Raw genomic sequence first — 24,263 nt, 5'->3', positions numbered from 1 at the left:
ACTATTTGCAAAAAGGATGCCACGTAGGGCATAGAGGTCACTTTCAAGGTGTGAGATTAATTAAACAAAAACATGGATGATGCAAACATATATAGAATGGGGGTGAAAATAGTTGTCTGTTGTTAGAGCTGGTAGCTTAGGAGGCCTTTATTCAGCAGTGGATTGATCACAACTGAGGAGCAACTAATAAGTATACCACCATGCATGTAAGAAAATTCTGTATACTTTCTCAAAAACGATTAATCTGTAACTTTCCCATGAAAGGGATTTGAAAGTGAAGGGTTTTGTACATGGAAGCATGAAACAAGGTGAGGTAAAAAATGGGAAAAGCAGACACTTAATATTGAATTAATAGATAGGCTCTAATTCAGGGTAAAGTTATATTTAGAGAGGAAAGTATAACGCCTGAACTTGAACAGCTAATGGTGCAGGTGACCGGGAGACGAAGATTCCAGATTAACAAGGCAACGGAGGAGTGGCCATCAAATTCGTGCAGGTTCCCTGGGATGTTGAAAGATAGCTTTTATTTCTGCATCAAATAGGAATGAAATGAGAGTATCACATTGTATTTTATTTCTAGTTGTACCATGTTAATGCACGACTTTTCCATTTGTAACTTGACCACGTAAGAGTTGTTTTTGGATTTATTTTTTTGCTGTAGAAACCAGGTTGCTATGGTGTAATCAGGTGCCCATTGAAAATGAGATTGTATTGCCGAATGAGTGTTACCTCTGCCAAAATAAAACCTGAATCGTGACTTAAAGCTTTCGTGACTGCAGGAATTCATACTCTTTGGGTCTTTCGGTAAAGTCACATAGATAGAAAAATAAAACATAAAAATCACGACGTTTCAATCGCAACACAAGCAATCGTCCTCAAGTGAAAAAATATTTTTAAAACTATGGATCTTTTTTCATCTGAGGACAATTGCTTGTGTTGCGATCGAAACGTCGTGATTTTTTTACTATTTTTCGATCTACGTGACTTTACCGAAAGACCCAAAGAGTATAAAACCTGAACCTCAAATCATTAAAGTGCAATAATTACATGAACTAGCACACATTACTTGAAAGGGATAATGCCCAACATATGAGACTGGTGATGGATTGAGCGATAATGGAAGAGAATCCGCCCCCAAGTCGACAACTGTGGAAACGGAGCAACGAAAATTTAGATTTATGGCATCGCAGGACAACGAGTGATGGAGATGGGGTCGGGAGGCATTCATCCAGCAGTGGAACGGCAACGCCTGAGGATGATGATGGCACTGTCAGAGTATAATATGAGCTTTTGGAACACCATCCAGTCGCTAAGCTGATTTCCCACTAGCAGTTCTGCACACCCATGTGGAAATCATACGGTCATCCCACCCCGCAATTTCCACTAGTCCAACCCACATCTTGTATATATAAACATTTTATCCCCACCCTCTTTGTCTTAGACGTAACCTCTGATACATTACTGTATACATGCAGTGGCAGAGGCTGAAATATGTTTTAACAAAGAAAAGTAAACAGGAAATAAGTTACACGACGATGCCCCCATAAATGTACAAGACTGCTTTCGAATCACGGATTGTGTAAGCACTTGTTGTCGAAGGCATTTAGTCGTTGGATTCGACTTGATACACGTGTCCAGGGCTTGGTAGTTTCAGCACTGAGAGAGAGATCTGAAGAGTGGAAGGTAAGATTGCATGATTACACACACACACGTTGAAGTAATTTACCGATGCTGATAATGTGAGCAACAATAACACACAATTTGTGACACACTTAGTTTATGAATCTGAGTATTGTTCGATCGAGAACTCGAAAGGTGCGGAGCCGGAGCTTAAACACCCTTATTTGTCAGCTTGAACCAGTTGATTGAAGGTGGATTCGTGCTTGGATGCAGGGAATGTACTATCTTGATTTTAAGCTTTCGTGACTGCAGGAATTACTCTTTGGTTCTTTCGGAAAAGTCACGTAGAAATAAAATAAAATTTTGTTCTACCTTAATGACGATAGCTTGTGCTGAAATCGAAACGTCGTCTTCTATTATTTAACGTATTTTCTTTCTACGTGACTTTACCAAAATAACCAAAGAGAAATGCACTATGTTTACACGTGTACGTTGAACCACTTTTGCACCGTATGTAGCCAATTGTGCTAATCGGAGGTGCTGGGGAAGGATGACAAAGTGGACAGAAAAAAGCAGTTCTGAAGAAACGAGTTTTCAATCTGGATGTAAAAGTGCATAAGGACCCAGTGGCTTCCTAACATCGGAACGAAGAGTGTTTCGGACGAACGCAGAGGAGATCATATGCAAACGCAATGGGAAATAAAGAAGTGCAGTGGGGAGAGAGTTTCTGAAGGCTGCCGGTGCTGCTACGGAGAAACGCCGCTCAGCCAGAGCGGTCTTGTGTTGTTTTTATTATTTTATTTTTATTACACGCTTTTATTTAACTCACTCCGTCTGTTGTCGTATCCTCAAAAACATATTGTAACTCAATTTTTACCCACTTTCTAATGTGCTACTAACTGCAAACTTGGTATACTTATGTCATACTGATGACAAAACTATATTCTATCATTACAAATATATATTTTTAAACATTTTTACACGCTTTTTTTAACTCTGTTTGTTGTCGTATCCTCAAATCTTGTTGTCTCGGCCTTGCTGTGCGCTGCGTTGCACCGCTAGCTGAGTAGTTAACCTCGCGTCCAATAAACCCTCAGAGCCAGGGTGAACATCCGACTCCAAACATCATTTATTGAATTGAACGAGATAAAACTGGTAAGAAAACAGCACAGATACAGCATCTGTTAATACCCGGAAACATCAACACAATGAATGAACACCACAGCATCATAACATTGTCTTAGATAACATGTTTCTCGACAATAGATCCTGGATGGACCAGGCACCTACATTACCACTGAATAGCTATACAAGAGCATAAGCTACTGTGTTACATAAAGGCACATCGTGTATTCATCACACTGCACCCTAAATGTACCACACTACATATAACACTTAACTGTGGATGAGACATTTTGTCATCCTTGCTCTCAAGATGGCAATATAGTTACTTGGGTACAAGTTTGACTCGATTTATTAAATTACAAGTAACATTCAAAATAAGGAAAGTTGCAGGCTTCGTTGTTAACTAGGCCTTGTATTTACCATAACAATCGAACAGCATTATAACGGTCATTATAACATTATAACAGCATTCCCAGTATTATAAGAACATAAACGAATTTACAGACAATGCTTCTTAATGTCCCACAATGGACAATTACAGCTGGCTTCACTGGGATGCGATTTGTGCCACCATCTTGAATTCTGTGTAATGGCTGACTCCAGCCTCGTGGTTGAAACTGTCAAATCGTAACTTCCTGGTCACGTGACCAAACTCAGCATCAAAACAGGAAATTCCTGTGTACTCACACCCCCACTCCCGCATGGAGCAAAACACCTGCCGTGAGGCAGATCACTTGTAACTCAATTTCAACTGTCTTCCCAATGTCGTATCGATTGCAAACTTGGTATAGGTATGTCATACTGATGACAAGACTATATTCTATCATTAAAAATATATTTTTAAACATTTTACACGCTTTTATTTAACTCACTCTGTCTGTTGTCGTATCCTCAAATCTTGTAACTCAATTTCAACCATCTTCCCAATGTCGTATCGACTGCGAACTTGGTATAGGTATGTCATACCGATGACAATACTATATTCTATCATTAAAAATAAAATATATATTTTTAAGCAATCTTTTTTACGGCTCTAATTGTCGACACTCAACTCACGTTGGCTGTAAATCGCCACGGTCCCTTACGTCAAGGCAAGCTTCGGGGAGCCACGCCGAGGGGCGGGGGTTGTGGAAGGAGGGGAGGGGGTGTGGAAGGAGGGGAGGGGGTTGTGTGAAAAAGGGAGGGGGTGTGGAAGGAGGGGAGGGGGATGTGGAAGGAGGGGAGGGGGTTGTGGAAAGAGGGGAGGGGGATGTGGAAGGAGGGGAGGGGGATGTGGAAAGAGGGGAGGGGGTTGTGGAAAGAGGGGAGGGGGATGTGGAAGGAGGGGAGGGGGATGTGGAAAGAGGGGCGGGGGTGTGGAAGGAGGGGAGGGGGATTTGAAAATAAGGGAGGGGGATGTGGAAGGAGGGAGGGGGATGTGGAAGGAGGGGTGGGGGTTGTTCGGAGTTGGCCGGGGGGTGACGCTCCTTTTCGCTGTAGGCAAGCTGCGGGCCCACTTCCTGGAGTCGTGAAGTTCTGCAATTACTAATACGGTACATTTCATTAAAGCGTGTTTAAAAATGTTTTTATATTTTTATTTCTGGGAATGATGAGTAAATTGTTTGATGGGTTCCATCGGTCCCCGCGATTTACTGTGATCAATGGAGTGAGGAGTGTGGAGAGGTACGGCGGGAGACCTTGAGAGAGAGCTTTGTGGCACGGGATAGCAATATTTATTTGATAAATTACCAGCAAGGAAGATATACACGTTTACCATAGAATACTTTTGGGGGGAAAAAATATTTTTGAGGAAGGCTAGTTGAGTTTAATCTCAGAGCACAAAGTTATACATATGACAAATCATACTTATTTAGCTGTACATTTAAATCTGCACTGTGCTTAAATAAAATGTTTTTTTTCTGGATTTGACCATTTGTCTTTTCTTTTAAATCTATATATGGGTTCTGCTTGGTGTTTCTTTCTATATATACAACACCACATCGTTAGAAAACAAATCCGTGTTTGAAAAAAATAAATGTGTGTGTGTTTGTTAAATTTCGTCTGCACCGTACGTATCCAACCATGCTAAAATGCAATTACATACATTAATGGGGGAAAAATTACAATCGCGCATGAAGAGGAAAAAAGGTGGTCATATTTAACTGGATTACATTTGAAAATGGATTAGTCAATATTAATATATAAACAGAAATGCGTTGACAATGGTGACGGTGTCACGCCTCTGCTGGCAGAAGGACCTCCGCGAGAGTGAACTCTACTCTTTCACGTTGACTTGACGTGTGGATTGCTGGCAGATGAATGTAACTTCATCAGCTTCATCAGCCATCATTATTTCACCACTGGATGAATACCTCTGCAAACCGTTGCCATTTCTCACTGTCCTGTGATGTAACGCATGAGTATGTAATGCAGTACACAGGACATGTTTAACTTTTATACACCCTAAAATGTCCTCAAAATGGAACTCCTCTTTGTGCTTGCAATATACGTCTGTTGTAAAGAAATTATTGTTGTACAATTTTAATAAATTTTTTCTTTAATTGCAGATATCTAAACAAGTGAAACGTCACCTGCATAACAAGGAACAATGAATCAAAATAAAACCGTTTCTAGGGTATGGACATACGTTGCTCTTTTATTTATCATCGTGAGCATTATTCTGGCGTCAGTTTTGATTCACCACCATGTAAATGCAAACTTTCCCAAGAAGTGCCCCAATAAATTTGTTCTAAATGGCATTAAACCCGATTATAAGGCAATAGAGATCTTTTCCGACCTAACGCCAACAGAATTAACAACCGTCAAGGACTTCCTGGTGAGCCATAAGGAGCTCAATATTGTTGCCTCAGAAGCTACCGTGAACAGCAACTACATCTACATGATAGAGCTCTACAACCCAGACAAAAAGGAAGCTTTGCATTACTTGGACCATGGAGGAGCCAAGCCTGCTCGAGTTGCTAAGGCAGTGGTTTTCCGTGGAGCCGATGTTCAGCCGTCGGTCGCAGAATATCTGATAGGCCCGCTTCCGAATCCAACTTGGTACCGGCCACACAGTCCATCAACGAGGAAACGCGTTATTAATTTTAGCTCTCGGCCAACGACAATCCCGGAATATAATGCATTACACGGAGAATTTATGCCCAGAGTTTTTGAAAAAGTCAACCACATCCTCAAAGAAAGTTATGGTTATTGGTATACAAACTGTACTAAAAACTGCATTAATGCAGGTGACATACCATTGAGAGGGCTTAAGTCTGGAGATAGGAGGTCTTGGGTCTTATTATTCAGACTTATGGAAGGGTATTTTTTGCAGCCATTAAACTTTGAAGTTTTGGTTAACCATGAAAGCTCAAACGTAGAAGAGTGGGCAGTTCAGAAAGTGTTTTACAACGGGCAGTATTTTAATAGTCTGGAAGAACTCATTAGCCAGTATGACAATGGACTCATTGATAAGATCAAGCTAACCGGCACCGTTATAAATTCAGGATATGATCGTCGCGGAGCTTTCAGAGCAGACACGTCTCAGACGGGACCGCGGCAGTATGAGCCTGAGGGCCACCGCTACCGAGTTGACGGGAACTTTGTGCAGTATATGCCCTGGACGTTCGCTTTCAGAATCTCTTACATGGGGCTTCAGATATTTGACATCAAGTACAACGGTGAGAGAATTGTCTATGAGATGGGTCTCCAAGATGCAATCTCCTACTATTCTGGAAACAGTCCCACCGGCACGCAAGGAAAAGCCATTGACTCAGGTTGGCACTTTGGTGCCGACAATTTTGAGCTTGTGAAGGGGATCGACTGCCCGCACACTGCCACGTACCTGGACACGTACCACTTTGTGAACTCGGAGAAGCCACTGAAATACCCAAACTCCGTCTGCATTTTCGAGTACAACTCTGGTGTGCCATTACGTCGACACTTTGACAGAGATAACCATCTTGGGTTCACCTTCTATGGTGGCTTGGTCAACTATGTACTTGTGATAAGGAGCATCCATAATGTATACAACTATGATTATGTGATGGACTACATATTCTACCAGAATGGAGTCGTCGAGGCAAAGGTTCACCCGACTGGATACCCCTTTACCACATTTTTTTTCGGTGAAGGCCTCAAGTATGGCAACAGAATATCTGATCACGTCCTAGGCAATCTTCACACTCATATGTTAAACTACAAACTGGATATGGATATAGCCGGTAAGTGTTTTTTATATATACAATAGTTCTATTAAAACAATATTGTCAACTATTCGAGCAGTATGTGTTGTGTTAGAATGTGACTTAGATACTGCTGTCAGAACTTTAAATACATGAAGGAAAACAATGATGAACACTTGATTGATGATATACACCACAGTAATGCTGTGTCATTTATTTACACTCACAAGTAAATGTAACATCACGCCCGGTATTACACTGGAAGGTCTTTGCGTGATAACAAAATCCCCCGAGAAAAGCAGCGTTCCAGACCGGATAGATTTAATTTACACTCAGTTTTCTGGCCGACCAGTTTATTTCTGCGCCTGCATTTTTCAGGCTGAGCTTGCATTCCGTCAAAGCACCCTCCCTCTCTCTCTCCACCTGTGAAGTAGAATTCTCCTGTGTCTGTGCCTACTTCCGACAGGCTTTTGGCCTGGCCTATTTTGGCCCTTCACGAACCCAACGAATTCTAGATTTTAAGCTTTCGTGACTGTAAGGATTCATATTCTTGGGTTTTTTTGGTAAAGTTACGTGACTTTATGATTATACCCGCAGCATTGGGTCCCTGACAGTGCTATTAATGTCTGTGGAAGTATGCATAATGAAACAAAGACATAAACAGATCAAATAGAGTAGTAGATTCTTTTATGATTTTTCATATTACTCTGTTGATGTATAAATTGTATTAAACACTGTATTACATGCCACAAAGGTTAAGTTGAAATTTAACATCATGATATGTAATTTCAACCTGATTTTCAAGCTATAGCGCGTTAAAATAAAGTTCACACTTAAATTCCATTAAAATAGTGCCTTATTTATATTGTATTCTTAGGTTTTTTCGGTAAAGTCACGTAGGTAAAACATCAAAATTAATGAAAATAAAATAAAACAAAAATCACGACGTTTCGGAGGCAACACAAGTCTCCGTCATCAGGTGGGACCGTCACAGCCGAATAAGCTGCATCAAGTGAGGCAATGATTCAAGAAGTAATCCCTTATAAGCAAGTTGAAGGGGGGAGGAGAGGGGGGGGGAGCTCATCAGAATGTGGTAGCCAATGAAAAAACAATGGACTACGGCTTGGACGAGGTTGCTGCTGTACACGCCAACACAATGGACAGAGAGGGGGGAGGGGAGGTCTGATACACATGATAGACAAAAGAACGAAAATGCCCATGTTTATACCAATGCTGGCTGAACAATGAAGAGAGCACTGCCAAAAAATAACAGGGGATGTTAACACTCGGTAAAGTAAAGTAAAATAGTGCCTGTCAGATAAGATGGTCCAAAAAAGTGTAATTAAGTCTTTAAGACTTAATTACACATCTTATCTGACAGGCACTATTTTACTTTACTTTACCGAGTGTTAACATCCCCTGTTATTTTTTGGCAGTGCTCTCTTCATTGTTCAGCCAGCATTGGTATAAACATGGGCATTTTCGTTCTTTTGTCTATCATGTGTATCAGACCTCCCCTCCCCCCTCTCTGTCCATTGTGTTGGCGTGTACAGCAGCAACCTCGTCCAAGCCGTAGTCCATTGTTTTTTCATTGGCTACCACATTCTGATGAGCTCCCCCCCCCTCTCCTCCCCCCTTCAACTTGCTTATAAGGGATTACTTCTTGAATCATTGCCTCACTTGATGCAGCTAATTCGGCTGTGACGGTCCCACCTGATGACGGAGACTTGTGTTGCCTCCGAAACGTCGTGATTTTTGTTTTATTTTATTTTCATTAATTTTGATGTTTTACCTACGTGACTTTACCGAAAAAACCTAAGAATATGATTCCTTGCAGTCACGAAAGCTTCAAATCTAGAATTATTTATATTGGTTAAAGCAATTGTTTTGTACTCCATAAACAACTATATAACTCATTATGACAAGCTTACGAAATATTGTTTTGTTCATGCATTGCTTTATTTTGTTCAAGTGAATGTGGTTTCTAAATATTTGCATTTCACGATGTTTTTATTTTCCACAGGCACAAGCAACAGCTTTAAGACTGTGAGCCTGCAGCTCGAGAACACGACCGTCATTTGGAGCCCAGAGCACGCTAAGGTCATGCCCCGCGTGAAGCACGACCTCAAGAAGACAGAGTTGGAGGCAGCCTTCAAGTTCGACGTCAGACTTCCATACCTGGTGTTCATGAACGAGAACGCCAGAAACAAGTGGGGCGCCCAGCGTGGTTATCGCGTGCAGCTCACGAGTCACGGAAACCCCCTGTTGCCAGAGGATTACGAAGAGGAGAAAGCTGCCACTTGGAGCAGGTATCTGTGTTTTATCTGCTGGGATTTCCCATGCAGATTTAGGGACCTCACGAATGTTTGGCTGGAATTCACCGAGATGGTGGGTTGAATCATGGGAAACTGCATCCCTACATAATAAAATAGCTTATTGTTTTGTAGTGAGCTGATAGTCACAGCCCAATTCGGGCGCCAAAGTGGCGAGATGTGAATTACCTTGCCTGGTATAGAGTGCGTGGGTTCAATCTCGACCCTGACGCCTGTATATTTAGAGTTTGCGCATTCTCCACGTGGTCACTTGGATTTTTCTCCGGGTACTCCAGTTTTTCCCCTCTACATTTAGAAACGTGTTTAAGAGTATTTGGCTGCTATACATTTCCACATGATAAGCCACTGCAATGAGTTATAATATGTGGCCAGGTCGCTTCTGAAAAAGAGCTATATTGCTCAGTGGGAATTACCTGGTAAAATAAAAAATAGTTTATAGTTTTCAATCAGGCAACCACCAATGACTACTCAAAACATCAAATCATACCAGGTTATAAATACAAAACATTCTACTTGTCTGAACCGCAAGCACGAGAGTTAAATACAAGTTACTGAAAATATAACACCTTTTGAAGTCTATAAGTTACTGAAAATGAAAGAAAATTGACATTGGAAGCTCTGATGTTACAATTAACTCCAGAAATAATTTGTATTGCCTTTGTAAATCAACTATAGTAATATATATGGAACATAATTGATGATTGTATCAATTAAACATGGCATATAACCTGCAAATAAATAGCTACAGTGAGGGGAAAAAGTATTTTATCCCCTGCTGATTTTGTACGTTTGCCCATTGACAAAGAAATTATCAGTCTATAATTTTAATGGTAGGTTTATTTGAACAGTGAGAGACAGAATAACAACAACAAAATCCAGAAAAACGCATGTCAAAAATGTTATAAATTGATTTGCATTTTAATGAGGGAAATAAGTATTTGACCCCTCTGCAAAACATGACTTAGTACTTGGTGGCGAAACCCTTGTTGGCAATCACAGAGGTCAGACGTTTCTTGTAGTTGGCCACCAGGTTTGCACACATCTCAGGAGGGATTTTGTCCCACTCCTCTTTGCAGATCTTCTCCAAGTCATTAAGGTTTCGAGGCTGATGTTTGGCAACTCGAACTTTCAGCTCCCTCCACAGATTTTCTATGGGATTAAGGTCTGGAAACTGGCTAGGCCACTCCAGGACCTTAATGTGCTTCTTCTTGAGCCACTCCTTTGTTGCTTTGGCTGTGTGTTTTGGGTCATTGTCATGCTGGAATACCCATCCACGACCCATTTTCAATGCCCTGGCTGAGGGAAGGAGGTTCTCACCAAAGATTTGATGGTACATGGCCCCGTCCATCGTCCCTTTGATGCGGTGAAGTTGTCCTGTCCCCTTAGCAGAAAAACACCCTCAAAGCATAATGTTTCCACCTCCATGTTTGACGGTGGGGATGGTGTTCTTGGGGTCATAGGCAGCATTCCTCCTCCTCCAAACACGGCGAGTTGAGTTGATGCCAAAGAGCTCCATTTTGGTCTCATCTAACCACAACACTTTCACCCAGTTGTCCTCTGAATAATTCAGATGTTCATTGGCAAACTTCAGACGGGCATGTATATGTGCTTTCTTGAGCAGGGGGACCTTGCGGGCGCTGCAGGATTTCAGTCCTTCACGGCGTAGTGTGTTACCAACTGTTTTTTTGGTGACTATGGTCCCAGCTGCCTTGAGATCATTAACAAGATCCTCCGGTGTAGATCTGGGCTGATTCCTCACCGTTCTCATGATCATTGCAACTCCACGAGGTGAGATCTTGCATGGAGCCCCAGGCCGAGGGAGATTGACAGTTCTTTTGTGTTTCTTCCATTTGTGAATAATCGCACCAACTGTTGTCACCTTTTCACCAAGCTGCTTGGTGATGGTCTTGTAGCCCATTCCAGCCTTGGGTAGGTCTACAATTTGTCCCTGACATCCTTGAAGAGCTCTTTGGTCTTGGCCAATTGTATAATTGCTGTAAAACATTATTGAATAAGGCACTATATACATCTACATGAGATAAATATTAAATTTAATCTAATTTGTGTGTTATTCAAACATTGTTAAATTATACATACATACTGTATACCACCAACATTTCTCAGCATGATGTATATTATAAGTTCCAATTACACATAAACTGGCACTATTTGAACACGTATGTATAATCGACAATAGGGACATTAAAAGTGTGTTGTTTCGAAAAATGGAAAGGAACTGGAAATAGAGGAAGACCTCACAGAGAATGGCTTGACGACGACATAAGACATGAGTGCCAAAAAGATGTGAACTGAGCATTTTGGTACAAGTGAAGTATTGGAAATGACGGCAGGAAACTCCTTTGACGGGAACACACTTCTTTTATTAAATCTTGACTTGTAACGATACAACGCGTGGCCTCTCTTCTTCACAGTACGGTCACCCTACAACGGTACAACTCGTGACCTCTTCTCTTCGCTCCACACTTCTCTCGACTCCCGTAGATTCTGTGCTGCTGGCTCTCTGTGCCTCGTGTAGACCTTACGCCTCCGCTACACTCTTCACTCGTCTCGTGTAGACTTTACACATCTGGCTACACACTCTTCAGTACCCGTCTCGTGTAGACCTTACATCTCCGGCTACACACTCTTCAGTACCTATCTCGTGTAGACCTTATACTCTCTCTGGCTACACCGTATGCATTACTCGGCTCGTGTAGACCTTACACTCTCTCTGGCTACACCGTATGCATTACTCGGCTCGTGTAGACCTTACACTCTCTCTGGCTACACACTGTACATTACTCGGCTCGTGTAGACCTTTCTCTCTCTCTGGCTACACCTTGTACATTACTCTCCATTACTCTCCTCTCCAGGCTCTATCTCTGCACCTTCGTCTTCATTCCTAGATGGTTCCACTTCCTCCCCCTACTCCTCTGTGCATCACCTTATATATCCCTTCCTCCCGGGAGACGGAGCGGATGCGGACCTCAACGTCGGCACCGCTCCTCAGTTACCCAATCACCACGCGCCATCTCTACGATCCGTTTCCGCCCAGCGCGTGTTTCCACTCATCGACCAATCACACCGCGCTGCCACCCGATCACTCCCTCTCAGCGCGTCACCGGCACACAGCCAATCAGCAGCACTACCCCCACCCGCGCTGACGCCTGCTCCTCCCCGTCAGCGCGCGTCACCACACACACACGCGTACATACGCGCTGGCACACGACGTATACCCCCAGCGCGTATCACCACTACATCACCCCCTCCCACATAGCTCGCAGCCGGCCCGGCTGCTAACAACAACCAACCACAACGATAAGACGACAACCAACACAAAAAAAACCCCGTAACCCCCCAGTGTGCCCCGTAACATAACAACAACAACAAGAACTATGTACAAATTGACAACGAACACAAGAAAAGTCAACAACAACACAATACAAGCGAATTCCAGAAAACGAACACGCCCAGCGTCCCTGCGACTACACGCAGTGACGAGGCGCTCCAACTGCCCCAACTCCTCACGAGGCGGGTCACGCAAAGTAGCGCGACCTGGCGCGAGTCCGTCTGGCTGGTCCGTCGTATGGGGCGGGACACTGACGACCGTCCGGCGGTTCCGGCCGCTCCCGACGGCGCGGAACGGGCCTGAAAGGGCCGGCCCCGCCGCGGAGATCCGGCCGCCGGTGGTCGGCAGCTGTCAGTTCCGAGACACCTGGGAGCAGATCAGGCGAAAATACGTGTGGATCAGGCAGAGACATTTCCCCCTGTGGGTCGCCGGTCACGTCACACGCTCAGCCCTCACGACACAAGGGGAGGCCATATGGAGGCGAGAACGGTTTCAGTCGGGAGGGGTGAACGTACCAACGGCGCTTTCCCCACTTTATCTGAACGCACTGGGGCCGTGCAACGCGCACGACCTCCACGGGTCCCCTCCACGGTCTCAACAATTTAGGCGACGTAGCCAAGGGTGCCTGAGGGCAATGCAGCCAGGCCCTGTCACCTGGTTTCCATTCGTGCATGGACACCTTCCGTGCCCGCAACCGTTCATTAGCAATTTGGCGAGCCCGCGAATTAAGCCGTGCGGCCTCCCTCGCCTCTGTCAGCTTGTGAATATTAAACTTAATATGTTCTGCCAATTTAGAATTAGTTCGTGGAGCGGACAGGCCAAGTTGCGTTTCCATTGGCGGGTCAGCTTCCCGACCGTACATCAAATAGAATGGGGAAAACCCTGTAGCTGCATGGGGGGCCATTCTATACGCGGCAAGGACCCCCGGGACCTGCAGGTCCCAATCCACATGTGCCTCACACACCTGCTGGCACAGCATGGAAGTCAAAGTTTTATGAAGTCTCTCCACCATCCCGTCTGTCTGCGGGTGGTACGGGGAGGTACGCACCTTCTTGGTACCCAACAGATCGCACACCTCTTGCAACAATTTACTCGAAATTTTTTTACCTTGGTCGGTCAGCAGGCGTTCGGGAGCCCCCTTGTCCAGGACATAGCCCTGGACGAAGGCGTCCGTCACGGCCGCTGCCGACTGGTTAGCGAGAGGCCACGCCATAGGCCATCGGGTAAAGTATTCGACCCCCACTAACAAGTATTTATTCCCTCTCGGCGTGACTGGAAAGGGCCCCAAAATATCGAGTGCAACGAGCTCGTTAGTGCGCGAGACCTGAATAGATTGCAGCGGTGGATTAGCTGCCACGGGCGGTGGTTTACGTCTGGCGCACTCAACGCACCCCTTCAGAATATTTACCACATCACTTCCCATTCCCGGCCAGTAATAGTCACGCTGAAGCAGGGCAAGCGTCTTGTTAACTCCCAAATGCAAGAGGCGTTCGTGGGCCGCCAAGACAACCCTCCCCCTTACAGCGGAAGGCACCACGAGTGCGTTCCGCCGGGACAAACTGTCCCATCTTAATAACACGCCCTGCTTAAGTACATAGGAGCCGGTGCTCTCCTGGTCCCCCTCGGGACCCCCCACCTTGCGGCGCAATGCTAGCAGCGAGCTGTCCGCCATCTGGAGACGGCCCCATTCGCTGAGCGACAACGAGAGCAGCGAGTCCCGACCCTGAGAGGCAGTGGAATCATCCACGATCGGTGCGCCCGCTGTCGCAGCCAGTGCCCTCCTCTCCCCCGCAAGCGTCGGTTTACAGCGCGCCGATCCCGACAAACACGCGCATTCATAACATGGCAACAACCGCGACAGGCAATCGGCATTTGTGTGTCGCAACCCCTTACGGTACGTAGTCGTAAACTGATAGTCCTGGAGGACTTCCAACCACCGCGACAACTGGCCCGAGGGTTGGGCGACCCTCAATGAATACTGTAGCGCCGCGTGGTCCATTCGGACCGTAAAGTGACGACCATAGAGATATGGTCTGAACTGTTGCACAAAAAAGACAATGGCAAGCAGCTCGCGACGGGTGACGCAGTAGCGCTGCTCCGCCGGAGACAACACCCTACTACCGTAGGCGACAACTCTTTCGACACCCCCGACGACTTGGGATAGCACCCCCCCAATGCCCGTGTTGCTAGCATCCGTGTCCAGCAAAAAGGGACTCGTAAAATCGGGATAACACAAGGGTGGGGCACCCACCAAGGCGTCCCGGAGGGAGCGAAACGCGGCTTCCTCCTCCGGTCCCCATTTGAACTTCGCTCCCTTCGCCGTTAGAGCGTGCAAGGGTTTTGCAATAGTGGCGAAGTGCTCAACGAACCGCCGGTAATAAGAAGCAAACCCGATGAAACTACGCACGTCAGAAACGGACGTAGGTGTCGGCCAAGAACCGACACAATCCGTCTTCGCGGGATCGGTGGAGATCCCCGAAGAATCGACAATGTGACCCAAGTATCTAACAGACTTACGTAGGAGGTGACATTTGGCCGGTTTAAATTTTAGTTTAGCCGATCGCATTCGCAAGAACACCCCTCTCAATCGCTGGAGGTGTTCCTCAAATGTTTTACTGAAAACAATGACATCGTCCATATAAATCAAGCATGTATCCCACTGCAAGCCCGACAAAACCAACTCCATAAGTCGCTGAAACGTCGCTGGAGAGGAGTGAAGTCCCATGGGTAACCGGTTAAACTGGAACAGCCCCCTTGGAGTCCGAAATGCTGTCTTAGGTTTCGACTCTTCGTCAAGTGGCAACTGCCAAAACCCCGATAACAAATCAAGAGTCGAAAAGTATCGCGCACCAGACAATGCATCGAGGGACTCATCCATCCTGGGGAGCGGATACGCGTCAGCCACAGAGATCTTATTCAGGCGACGGAAATCAACGCAGAATCGCAGGGACCCATCCTGCTTCTTAACCAGCACAATAGGCGCTCCCCACTGGCTGGAGGAGGGCGAAATAATGTCGGCTTCTAGCATTTCGTTAACAGCCGACTGAACATGTTCCTTCTCCGCAGGACTCAGTCGGAAGGGATTTAGCCTGACCGGCGCCGCATCGCCCGTTTCAATGTGGTGGTGCAACAAATCCGTGCACCCAATGTCATACTTATGTTTACTGAACACATCAGAAAATTCTATGAGCAACTCGCGCAGCGCACCCAACTGCACCGCCGACAAATCGTCCGAGGCGGCGCATAGCGAATGGACCCACTCAAGGTCCTCCCTTGTCTCAACGTTCTGCGCGGGGCTCGAGCCCACCTGCGCAACCAACCCATCATCCACAGGGACCCGCGCCGCGTGAGCCAGCACGGTGCCCTGTTGAATGACGGCTGGCCGCGACCCCGCGTTCAAAACCATTACAAACGGATCCCTGTCAGCCCGCACCAAAGTGTGAGCCACCGATAAATCAAGACCCCCGACAGCCTTGTTAGAAGGACTCAAAAGCATACTTTGTTCCGAAGCCTCCCTCACCCATGGTTTCCGCAACCGGAGGGGAATTAACATCTGTGAACCCGGGGGCACCTGCACGGTCTGTGTCGCCACCGCTTGTATCGTAGCGCACGCCGTCCGAATGTCAGTAGGGCTCGTCAAAAATGCAATCCGGCGACCCGATGGCAGTTCAATGCATCGTTGATCGATAAGAATTTTAATGGGCATTTTAGCCAAAAAATCAGTGCCCAAAAGACAAGGAACCGCCAAAGAAGACGAAACGAAAACGGGTCCCGACAATTTGATATCTCCAATGCAAATGGACGCCCTAATCTGACCGATAATGCCCAACGATCCCCCATTAGCGGCGTAAAATGGCACATCCACCGGGAGCAGCGGACGACATTGGACTGGAAGAATATTATAAATGAGGTCCGATATCATAGTTTCCGACGCCCCCGTGTCCACTAACACCCTAATCTCGACCCCATCAATAGATCCCGTAACAACGGACGAACCCGCCGAAGCAGCCACAATTCTATGCCCCAATTCCGCCCATTCAATATCTCCCTGGTCCCGGCCGAACCCCCCTGGCCGAACCGAATCCCCGAACCTTAACCGGCCCTCCTCCGCCGCGACGCGGCGTCCCATGTGTGTCGAGCATACAGACCGAGCGTGTGAGGTGCCGCGACTTGCCGGGGATTGTAGAGATGACTTGGGCTCTCGGTCGTCGTCCAGCCGAGCCCCCATAGCGCGCTGACGTGGAGCGCGGCACCCGGATGCCACGTGGCCCTGGAGGCCGCAGTTATAGCACGTGACGAGGGTCGGAGTAGATCTCGGTTGCTCCGACTTTCGGCCCGATCGCAGAGGCGACCGAGCCCCCGGCCTCCAGTCCCCTGGTCGTCCCGCGGCGAACGCCTCCTCTCGTGGGCTGACGACTTGGGGTTCGGTGACCACCGAACCCGGAGCTGCGACGACGGCAGCGTTGCAACCAACTCCTTGTTTCCATTGTAGGGCCTCGTGCGCTTGAATACTCGTGGCGACTCTCAAAGAAGAAATATCAATCTCGTCAGCTGTGTTGATAGGGACCCCCAGTTCCTGCGCCAACTTAAGCAGCTGCTCCAAAACCATCGCGTCTTGGCCCTCCTCGTCCATCCGAGGGAACGCAGCATCGGCAAGAGCCAGCAACGCCGTGCGATAGGCCAGCGCGGTCTCCGTGTCCGCTTTCCGTCTTGCGTAGAAATGATGGCGACACGCCGAGGGAGGTCCGTAGACCCTGGCCAACAGACCCAGCGCATCCTTCAGCGTGGAGCGGTCTGACTTCCGTGCGGACCTGAAGGCCGCGAGCGCGTCGTCGTCCAGCATGGCAGGCAACGCCCGCAGCGCCGTAGCATCGGACCACGCGGACATCTCTTGATGCGCCAAAAACCTTCGCTGAAATTGGCCCCAGTCTCCGCCTTCCGCCTTGAAGGCTGACAACGTGGGCAGACGCTGCTGAAAAATGAAGTCATCCGCCTCGTGGTTCCTCTCCGCCTCTCCGTCGGTGTGTAAGATGGCGGCTCCAGCGGCAGACGTAAAATGGCGGACCCCATCACGCGCCGATGACGTGGATGCGCGCGCTTGGGACCCCACCACCACGTGGCGCTCGCCGTTCCCGCCAAAAGTAGGCCCAGGCGCAATGGCGGGAATCCCCCATTCGTTTTGGCGGGAATCTGCGGGGCGACCTTGTAAAATGTCCCCCACCGTCCCCGCTCCTCCCGACGAGCTGATCTCCGCCAAGATGGACGCGGCGGCGAGCAGCAGCTCCGCCAGTCGGGAGTGCGCCTCACGAAGCACGGCCTCGGTCCCCGGTCGCTTGCCCGGCGCCGTCGACGGATCCTGTAGCGTGGGCAAGTCGTCCTCCTCACCCCCCGCCACCAGCGGCCCCGAGTCGTCCAGGTTTTCCTCGCGGTCAATCCCGTGGGTCCTACGGGTCTTCCTTGTCTCCATACTTGGAAGCCCGTTTCACTTCTGACGCCAGATGAAGTATTGGAAATGACGACAGGAAACTCCTTTGACGGGAACACACTTCTTTTATTAAATCTTGACTTGTAACGATACAACGCGTGGCCTCTCTTCTTCACAGTACGGTCACCCTACAACGGTACAACTCGTGACCTCTTCTCTCCGCTCCACACTTCTCTCGACTCCCGTAGATTCTGTGCTGCTGGCTCTCTGTGCCTCGTGTAGACTCCGCGCCTCGGCTACACTCTTCTCTCGTCTCGTGTAGACTCTGCGCCTCGGCTACACTCTTTACTCGTCTCGTGTAGACCTTACGCCTCCGCTACACTCTTCACTCGTCTCGTGTAGACTTTACACATCTGGCTACACACTCTTCAGTACCCGTCTCGTGTAGACCTTACATCTCCGGCTACACACTCTTCAGTACCTATCTCGTGTAGACCTTATACTCTCTCTGGCTACACCGTATGCATTACTCGGCTCGTGTAGACCTTACACTCTCTCTGGCTACACCGTATGCATTACTCGGCTCGTGTAGACCTTACACTCTCTCTGGCTACACACTGTACATTACTCGGCTCGTGTAGACCTTTCTCTCTCTCTGGCTACACCTTGTACATTACTCTCCATTACTCTCCTCTCCGGGCTCTATCTCTGCACCTTCGTCTTCATTCCTAGATGGTTCCACTTCCTCCCCCTACTCCTCTGTGCATCACCTTATATATCCCTTCCTCCCGGGAGACGGAGCGGATGCGGACCTCAACGTCGGCACCACTCCTCAGTTACCCAATCACCACGCGCCATCTCTACGATCCGTTTCCGCCCAGCGCGTGTTTCCACTCATCGACCAATCACACCGCGCTGCCACCCGATCACTCCCTCTCAGCGCGTCACCGGCACACAGCCAATCAGCAGCACTACCCCCACCCGCGCTGACGCCTGCTCCTCCCCGTCAGCGCGCGTCACCACACACACACGCGTACATACGCGCTGGCACACGACGTATACCCCCAGCGCGTATCACCACTACACAAGAAAAGTGGAAACTAATTACTAAATGGGGTATCTGGCCATGGATCGTGATGGTGATGAATTCCACATAACCATTAAATGTCTCCCTTCTACCCAAGGTACCAGGTGGCAGTGACGAAACTCAAAGAGACTGAGCGACATAGCTCCAGCATCTATCAGCAGAACGACCCTTGGGACCCAGCGGTCTATTTCCAGGATTTCCTCAAAGACAATGAAAACATCGTGAATGAGGTGGCTTACAAATATGTCAACACGTGTTTTGTGTTCTTGGATATTTTTGAATTAGCTCACTGAAAAATGCATTCACCGTTCATTTTATGTCAAAAAGTGTTGTTATATAAAGGAGACTATATTAATCTTCTTATTCATTAATAAATGCCAAAAATGCACTTTATACATGGGGATGAAACTTTGTTAATGAGAAAAAGAAAATAGACTTTTGGCCATGCTACTTTACTGCATTGCACCAGAAGGGTAGTTCAAAAACTGCACTGGTGATGCAATAACTTGTAGCAAGGAGTTGAGATGTGAGGAGAGATATTTTCTTAACGAAAATATTCTTAATAAGTCAAGCAGATTTCAACCGCAACATTAAAATGTTTTGTTCATGTAATAAGTCAACGTGATTTGTCAAAGTGATTTCTTACTCAAATGAACACTGAGGTGGTGCTTATCTCCCGTTTAAAACTTTGAGCCAGTGGTAAAAAATACACATTTATATGACAGGGGCGAATGTGTCCATGGGACAACCCCTGCTGACTTCCTCATAAAGTGGTTCTTATTTTAGCCCACCCAAGAGGGATAATGGACTCAGTCGACCGCCAACCACGATTTCAATAAGCAATCTTCCCATTGAGCCGTTTGCACTACCGCTGAGCCACCTGGCTGGTTCATATTCGCTTTCCTTGATGTAAGAACAATCGAGGCTTCACAATAGTGATAACGCCATCGCCTGTGGCCGTACCGCTGGGCAGGACCTGGTGGCCTGGGTGACGGTGGGCTTCGTGCACATCCCCCACTCGGAGGACGTCCCCAACACGGCCACCGCCTGCAACGGCGCGGGCTTCTTCTTCCGGCCGTTCAACTTCTACGACGAGGACCCATCGGTGGCCTCGCGGGACGTCGTGATCCTGCGCCCTGGGTCCCACAGCTCTGGAAAGCCTGTCGTGTCCTGGTGGACAGAGCAGAGCCCCACTGATCCCAGCGTGTGCCTGCCCGACATTCAGCCACTAGCTTACAACGGCACACGCACTCCTGTGTAAGTGTAACGCACAAAGTACTGTTGAGATAGCTGTGATGTCATGTTAAATCAATTGTATTCTTGCATTTATTCAACACGTTATGAATAATATATGGTGAAAAAAAGATGAAATAGTATGCAGGTTCATCCAAAAGTCTCTGTGCAGTGGGCGCAAATATTAACGAGAGCCTGGATGAAATGAGAATGGAAATTACCCACGTGCAAGGGACATATATAGACAAAATAATGTACCGTAATCATTTGTTTTCAAACATGTTAGCATGTTAGGACATGTTCTGTAGTGTTTGGATGCAGATTGTTCCCAATTAAATTAATTACTGTGAATTGTAAAGACAATTATTTTGTACAGAGACTCTCTGTCACCTTGTTTATATGTGGGTATTAAGCAAAAATGAATACAATTCTTCTGCACATAACTTTGTTCCATTCCACAGACGTTGCACAATCAGTACAAACCTCTTTATTTTTGGGCATAGCATTTGTATTTCGAATCATCAGTCAGTAATCTCAGTGTGTTGAGATTCCATTAATGGTGCTCCAACGCTTTAACTCCCTTCTTGCCTGGGTGGCTCAGCCCAGGGAGCCTTGCAAGGGATGCAGGCAAGGTAAGGTGGCTGGCCTGCTTGGCATATGAAGAGGTTTGCCACCTGTCCATGTTTGACCGAGACAGATCAGGAATTGGAACCTGTGTTCAGGTTGCAAGACATTGTTTGTCCCTAGATCTGGTGGTATTATGCTGAACTTGATTACAGTGTACATGCTGCTCCGCTTTGGTAGACCTAAGCTGACTTAACTATGTCTGGGTTTTTTCGATGAACAAGGAGGCAACACTACCAATGAAAAACACAACTAGGCATGTTATAAAAGTAATTAAGAAAAAAAACAAATATATTCGCGAAATATTTGAGGTGCTTTTTAATTTATTCAACTTCATAAAGATTAATAATTTTTATTATCAAGCATTTCGCCATCATAATTCTAAATTTTAGTCATGTTTGATGACCACATGACTCCATCCAGCCAATCAGAGCACATTACCCCTATAACATCTGCACATTTTGAAAGCTGATAAAACATTTTTGAGTGTTGCCAGAGTGAAACTTTTCTTTGTGTTGCACCTTGTCACGGAGTAACAGGGGCAGCAACGTTGCTCACAGCATTATATTACATGAACATTTTACCATTTATCTTTGCCTTTTAACAATGTCATTAATCTCTGGATCAAAGCGATTGAATAGGCATTATCAAGATATTAATTTTCTCTATGGAAGCTTTCAAGTCCCATGCTGATACTGACAAATCGCACACATATCTAGACGTGTAAATGTTAATGTTGAATATTAATAGCACATCGACATTGCTGTATCCCGGAGTTTGAAATTAAGTTGGCAAGCATCCCCTTCAGCTCACCTCCAACTGAAGAAATTCTCACGGATACTAACCAATCTCTCCTCTTCTTGGTGGCCTGCCACACATTGCCTCTAGAAACTTTAAGAGCTCCGTTCTTCTCATCTTCTGTATTCTTGAAAACGGTTGTTAGGTTAAGGGTGATTAGATGTAGGGTGGTGGCTCTGCATGTGGCCTGAAGTCCATCACTGGAAGCGAGGGTTGGTGGATCGCAGAAATGTTGTGAAAATCCCTTTTAGTGGGTGTCGAGGTGCCGTACACTGGCTTTCCAGGTGAATGCAGTACAGCAAGTGGACTAATCGACATCTGTTTCCATCTGTATGGGAATCGAGTATTGCTCCCCTCTGGGCATTTTTTTGGGTACTTAAGTTTCCTCCCCCATTATAAACGCTCGTTATTTAGGTTGACTGCCGATATTGGGAAATTGTTGACACTGGACCACTGTCCGGTTGCTTCTCAGTTCAGAGATTGGGCGATGCATTTTGCATACGGCTACGCTATGTAAAACTGAACACATGCGCATATCGTAGTTACAATAGTGGTGAATTGTACTTTATCACGCCATGTTTTGTCGCCCTCTGTATAGTTTCGGACACGAATAAAGCTTAACAATGTGTAACACCCACTGACCTGTGTGTATACTTTCACTCGGAATTGGGTTTGGCAGTTCTCCAGCTCCGCCACAATTCTGGTAGCTTAGCCGCTCCAGGCTGGCTCCAGATCTGAGAGAAAAACTCATGGGAATACCCATAGGCTAACGTGGAGACAGAGAATGCCCATTGGCTAACATTGAGAAACAGATTGCCATAGGCTGACCATGGAGAATACGGAATGCCCATAGAAGTGGCTGCCTTTGGCTAAATTTTTAGTTGTGAGGTCCTGGGGTAGTCGGGGCAGGGGTTGGGAGCTGGGGGTCGCTTTACTGAGGCAGGATAATTATAGATTTGAAGTTTTCGTGACTGCAAGGATTCATACTCTTTGGTTTTTTCGGTAAAGTCACGTAGGTAAAAAATTTAAATAAATTAAATCACGACGTTTCGGGCGCAACATAAGCGTCCTTCTTCAGGTGGGGACAACTTAGCGAAAGCACACAGCTTAAGTGTGTCTCAGAGGTGGCTGTGACGAGTAATTATACAGTCATGGGGGGGAGGGGGCATGGTGAGTGTGGGGGCGGCGGGGTGTGGGCTGGGAGGTAGCGTTGTGTACCCCGAGCAACGAAATCACGACGAAACGTGATTTAATTTATTTTAATTTTTTACCTACGTGACTTTACCAAAAAAAACAAAGAGTATGAGGCAGGATAAATTACACTCGAGAGATGCGGTTGCCACAAAGCCATACGCTGCATTGCCAGGACCTGGACGCACCATTGCCAGTGCTGCCCCCTAGGGCCGGAGGCTGCATCGTCACCATCCTTGATCATGCTCGATTATGATGTGTCCCGGTGACAATTTTAAATCGGTTTCCTAATTTGTCACCCCAATAGATGAGCGTAAGAATGTATGAATCCATGCATAGTTACAACCCAACAACAGCAGTGTTATATTATACTATTTGGTTCTTTTGGTAAAGTCACGTAGATATGAAATAAATTAAATCACGACGTTTCGATTGCAACACAAGCAATCATTATACCTACGTGACTTTACCGAAAGAACCAAAGAGTATGGATCCCTGCAGTCACGAAAACTTCAAATCTAGAGTGTTATATTATTTTATCCAAATTGGTAATGATAATATTTGGCAAGTATTTTTTTTTCAGTTATCAATGACTATGAGTGGATATAAATGATCAAGAATGACGATTGCTGCAACTTCTGCCCACCAAAAAGCAAAGCCTCATTGACTATGATGTCGAGTAAATTAATTCGTCTGAAACACGACTACGATTAATTAGTAACATTATTCGAGACAGCAGTACACTGAGGAAGACCAAACATGGTAGTTGGCTATATAGATTAAAATATCTGATAATATTGGGCAAGAATAAATTGCATGCCCCTCACACAGGTTTATGTGACTGCTTTAGTCACAACGACCTAGAGAACGACTACATAATCTCTATATCCTAAGACTTGACTAAAATTCATAGGTTCTCATCGACTCCGCTAAGACTAACTAAAGTAAATAAATACAAATTATGACTAAATAAACATCGGACATGAATTGGCTACAGAAGAGCACCACCAACCACTTACCTGAACATGGTAACACTGATTTTAACAATAAATATGGACACACTCGTTTTACTGCTGGGTATGGTGGCACAAATCTGTATGCCAATTATTTTTAAGGCCTGTCAGACTACACAAAATGTCATCACACCTCCGAGATTCTCAACATGTGGTGCTGAGGAGGCCAGGAGCTCGCAGCACGGAAAATTATTTTGTACTCTGCCTCTGCTGTTTTAATTGTCATACGCATTGATTTTCTCCAAACATTCTGGTAAATCCCTTCCACCAACGCAAAACAATAATAACGCAATGGTGAATCA

At 46.4% G+C, this 24,263-nt stretch overlaps 1 protein-coding gene across 3 annotated transcripts; it reads left to right on the top strand.

Annotated features, from left to right (window-relative positions):
* Positions 1 to 1,002: 1,002 nt before the first annotated feature.
* On the top strand, positions 1,003 to 22,390 carry LOC144729110 (diamine oxidase [copper-containing]-like). Of its 3 annotated transcripts, XM_078609066.1 has the most exons (7): positions 1,003 to 1,683; positions 2,718 to 2,775; positions 4,225 to 4,277; positions 5,292 to 6,947; positions 8,932 to 9,217; positions 19,200 to 19,332; positions 20,076 to 22,390. In XM_078609066.1, the coding sequence occupies exons 4-7, from the start codon at positions 5,333 to 5,335 to the stop codon at positions 20,361 to 20,363; spliced, it is 2,322 nt and encodes a 773-aa protein (XP_078465192.1). In that variant the 5' UTR covers positions 1,003 to 1,683; positions 2,718 to 2,775; positions 4,225 to 4,277; positions 5,292 to 5,332; the 3' UTR covers positions 20,364 to 22,390. The 3 variants fall into 3 exon arrangements, with proteins under 3 accessions (XP_078465192.1, XP_078465201.1, XP_078465181.1); XM_078609075.1 differs by lacking the exon at positions 4,225 to 4,277; XM_078609055.1 differs by lacking the exons at positions 2,718 to 2,775; positions 4,225 to 4,277.
* The last annotated feature ends 1,873 nt before the right edge of the window (positions 22,391 to 24,263 follow it).

Source organism: Lampetra planeri, chromosome 2 (genome assembly GCF_965212315.1).
Source record: "Lampetra planeri chromosome 2, kcLamPlan1.2.h2, whole genome shotgun sequence".
NCBI classification, from domain to species: Eukaryota; Metazoa; Chordata; class Hyperoartia; order Petromyzontiformes; family Petromyzontidae; genus Lampetra; species Lampetra planeri.
The sequence above is the reverse complement of the archived record's forward strand: the minus strand, read 5'-3'. Positions and strand labels throughout refer to the sequence as shown.

Excerpts from the sequence above, each read along its gene's own strand:
- LOC144729110 (XM_078609055.1), top strand. The coding sequence starts at position 5,333 with ATGAATCAAAATAAAACCGTTTCTAGGGTATGGACATACGTTGCTCTT. Across the intron at positions 6,948-8,931 it reads ACTGGATATGGATATAGCCG|GCACAAGCAACAGCTTTAAG; the intron begins GTAAGTGTTTTT and ends TATTTTCCACAG. Across the intron at positions 9,218-19,199 it reads AAAGCTGCCACTTGGAGCAG|GTACCAGGTGGCAGTGACGA; the intron begins GTATCTGTGTTT and ends CTTCTACCCAAG.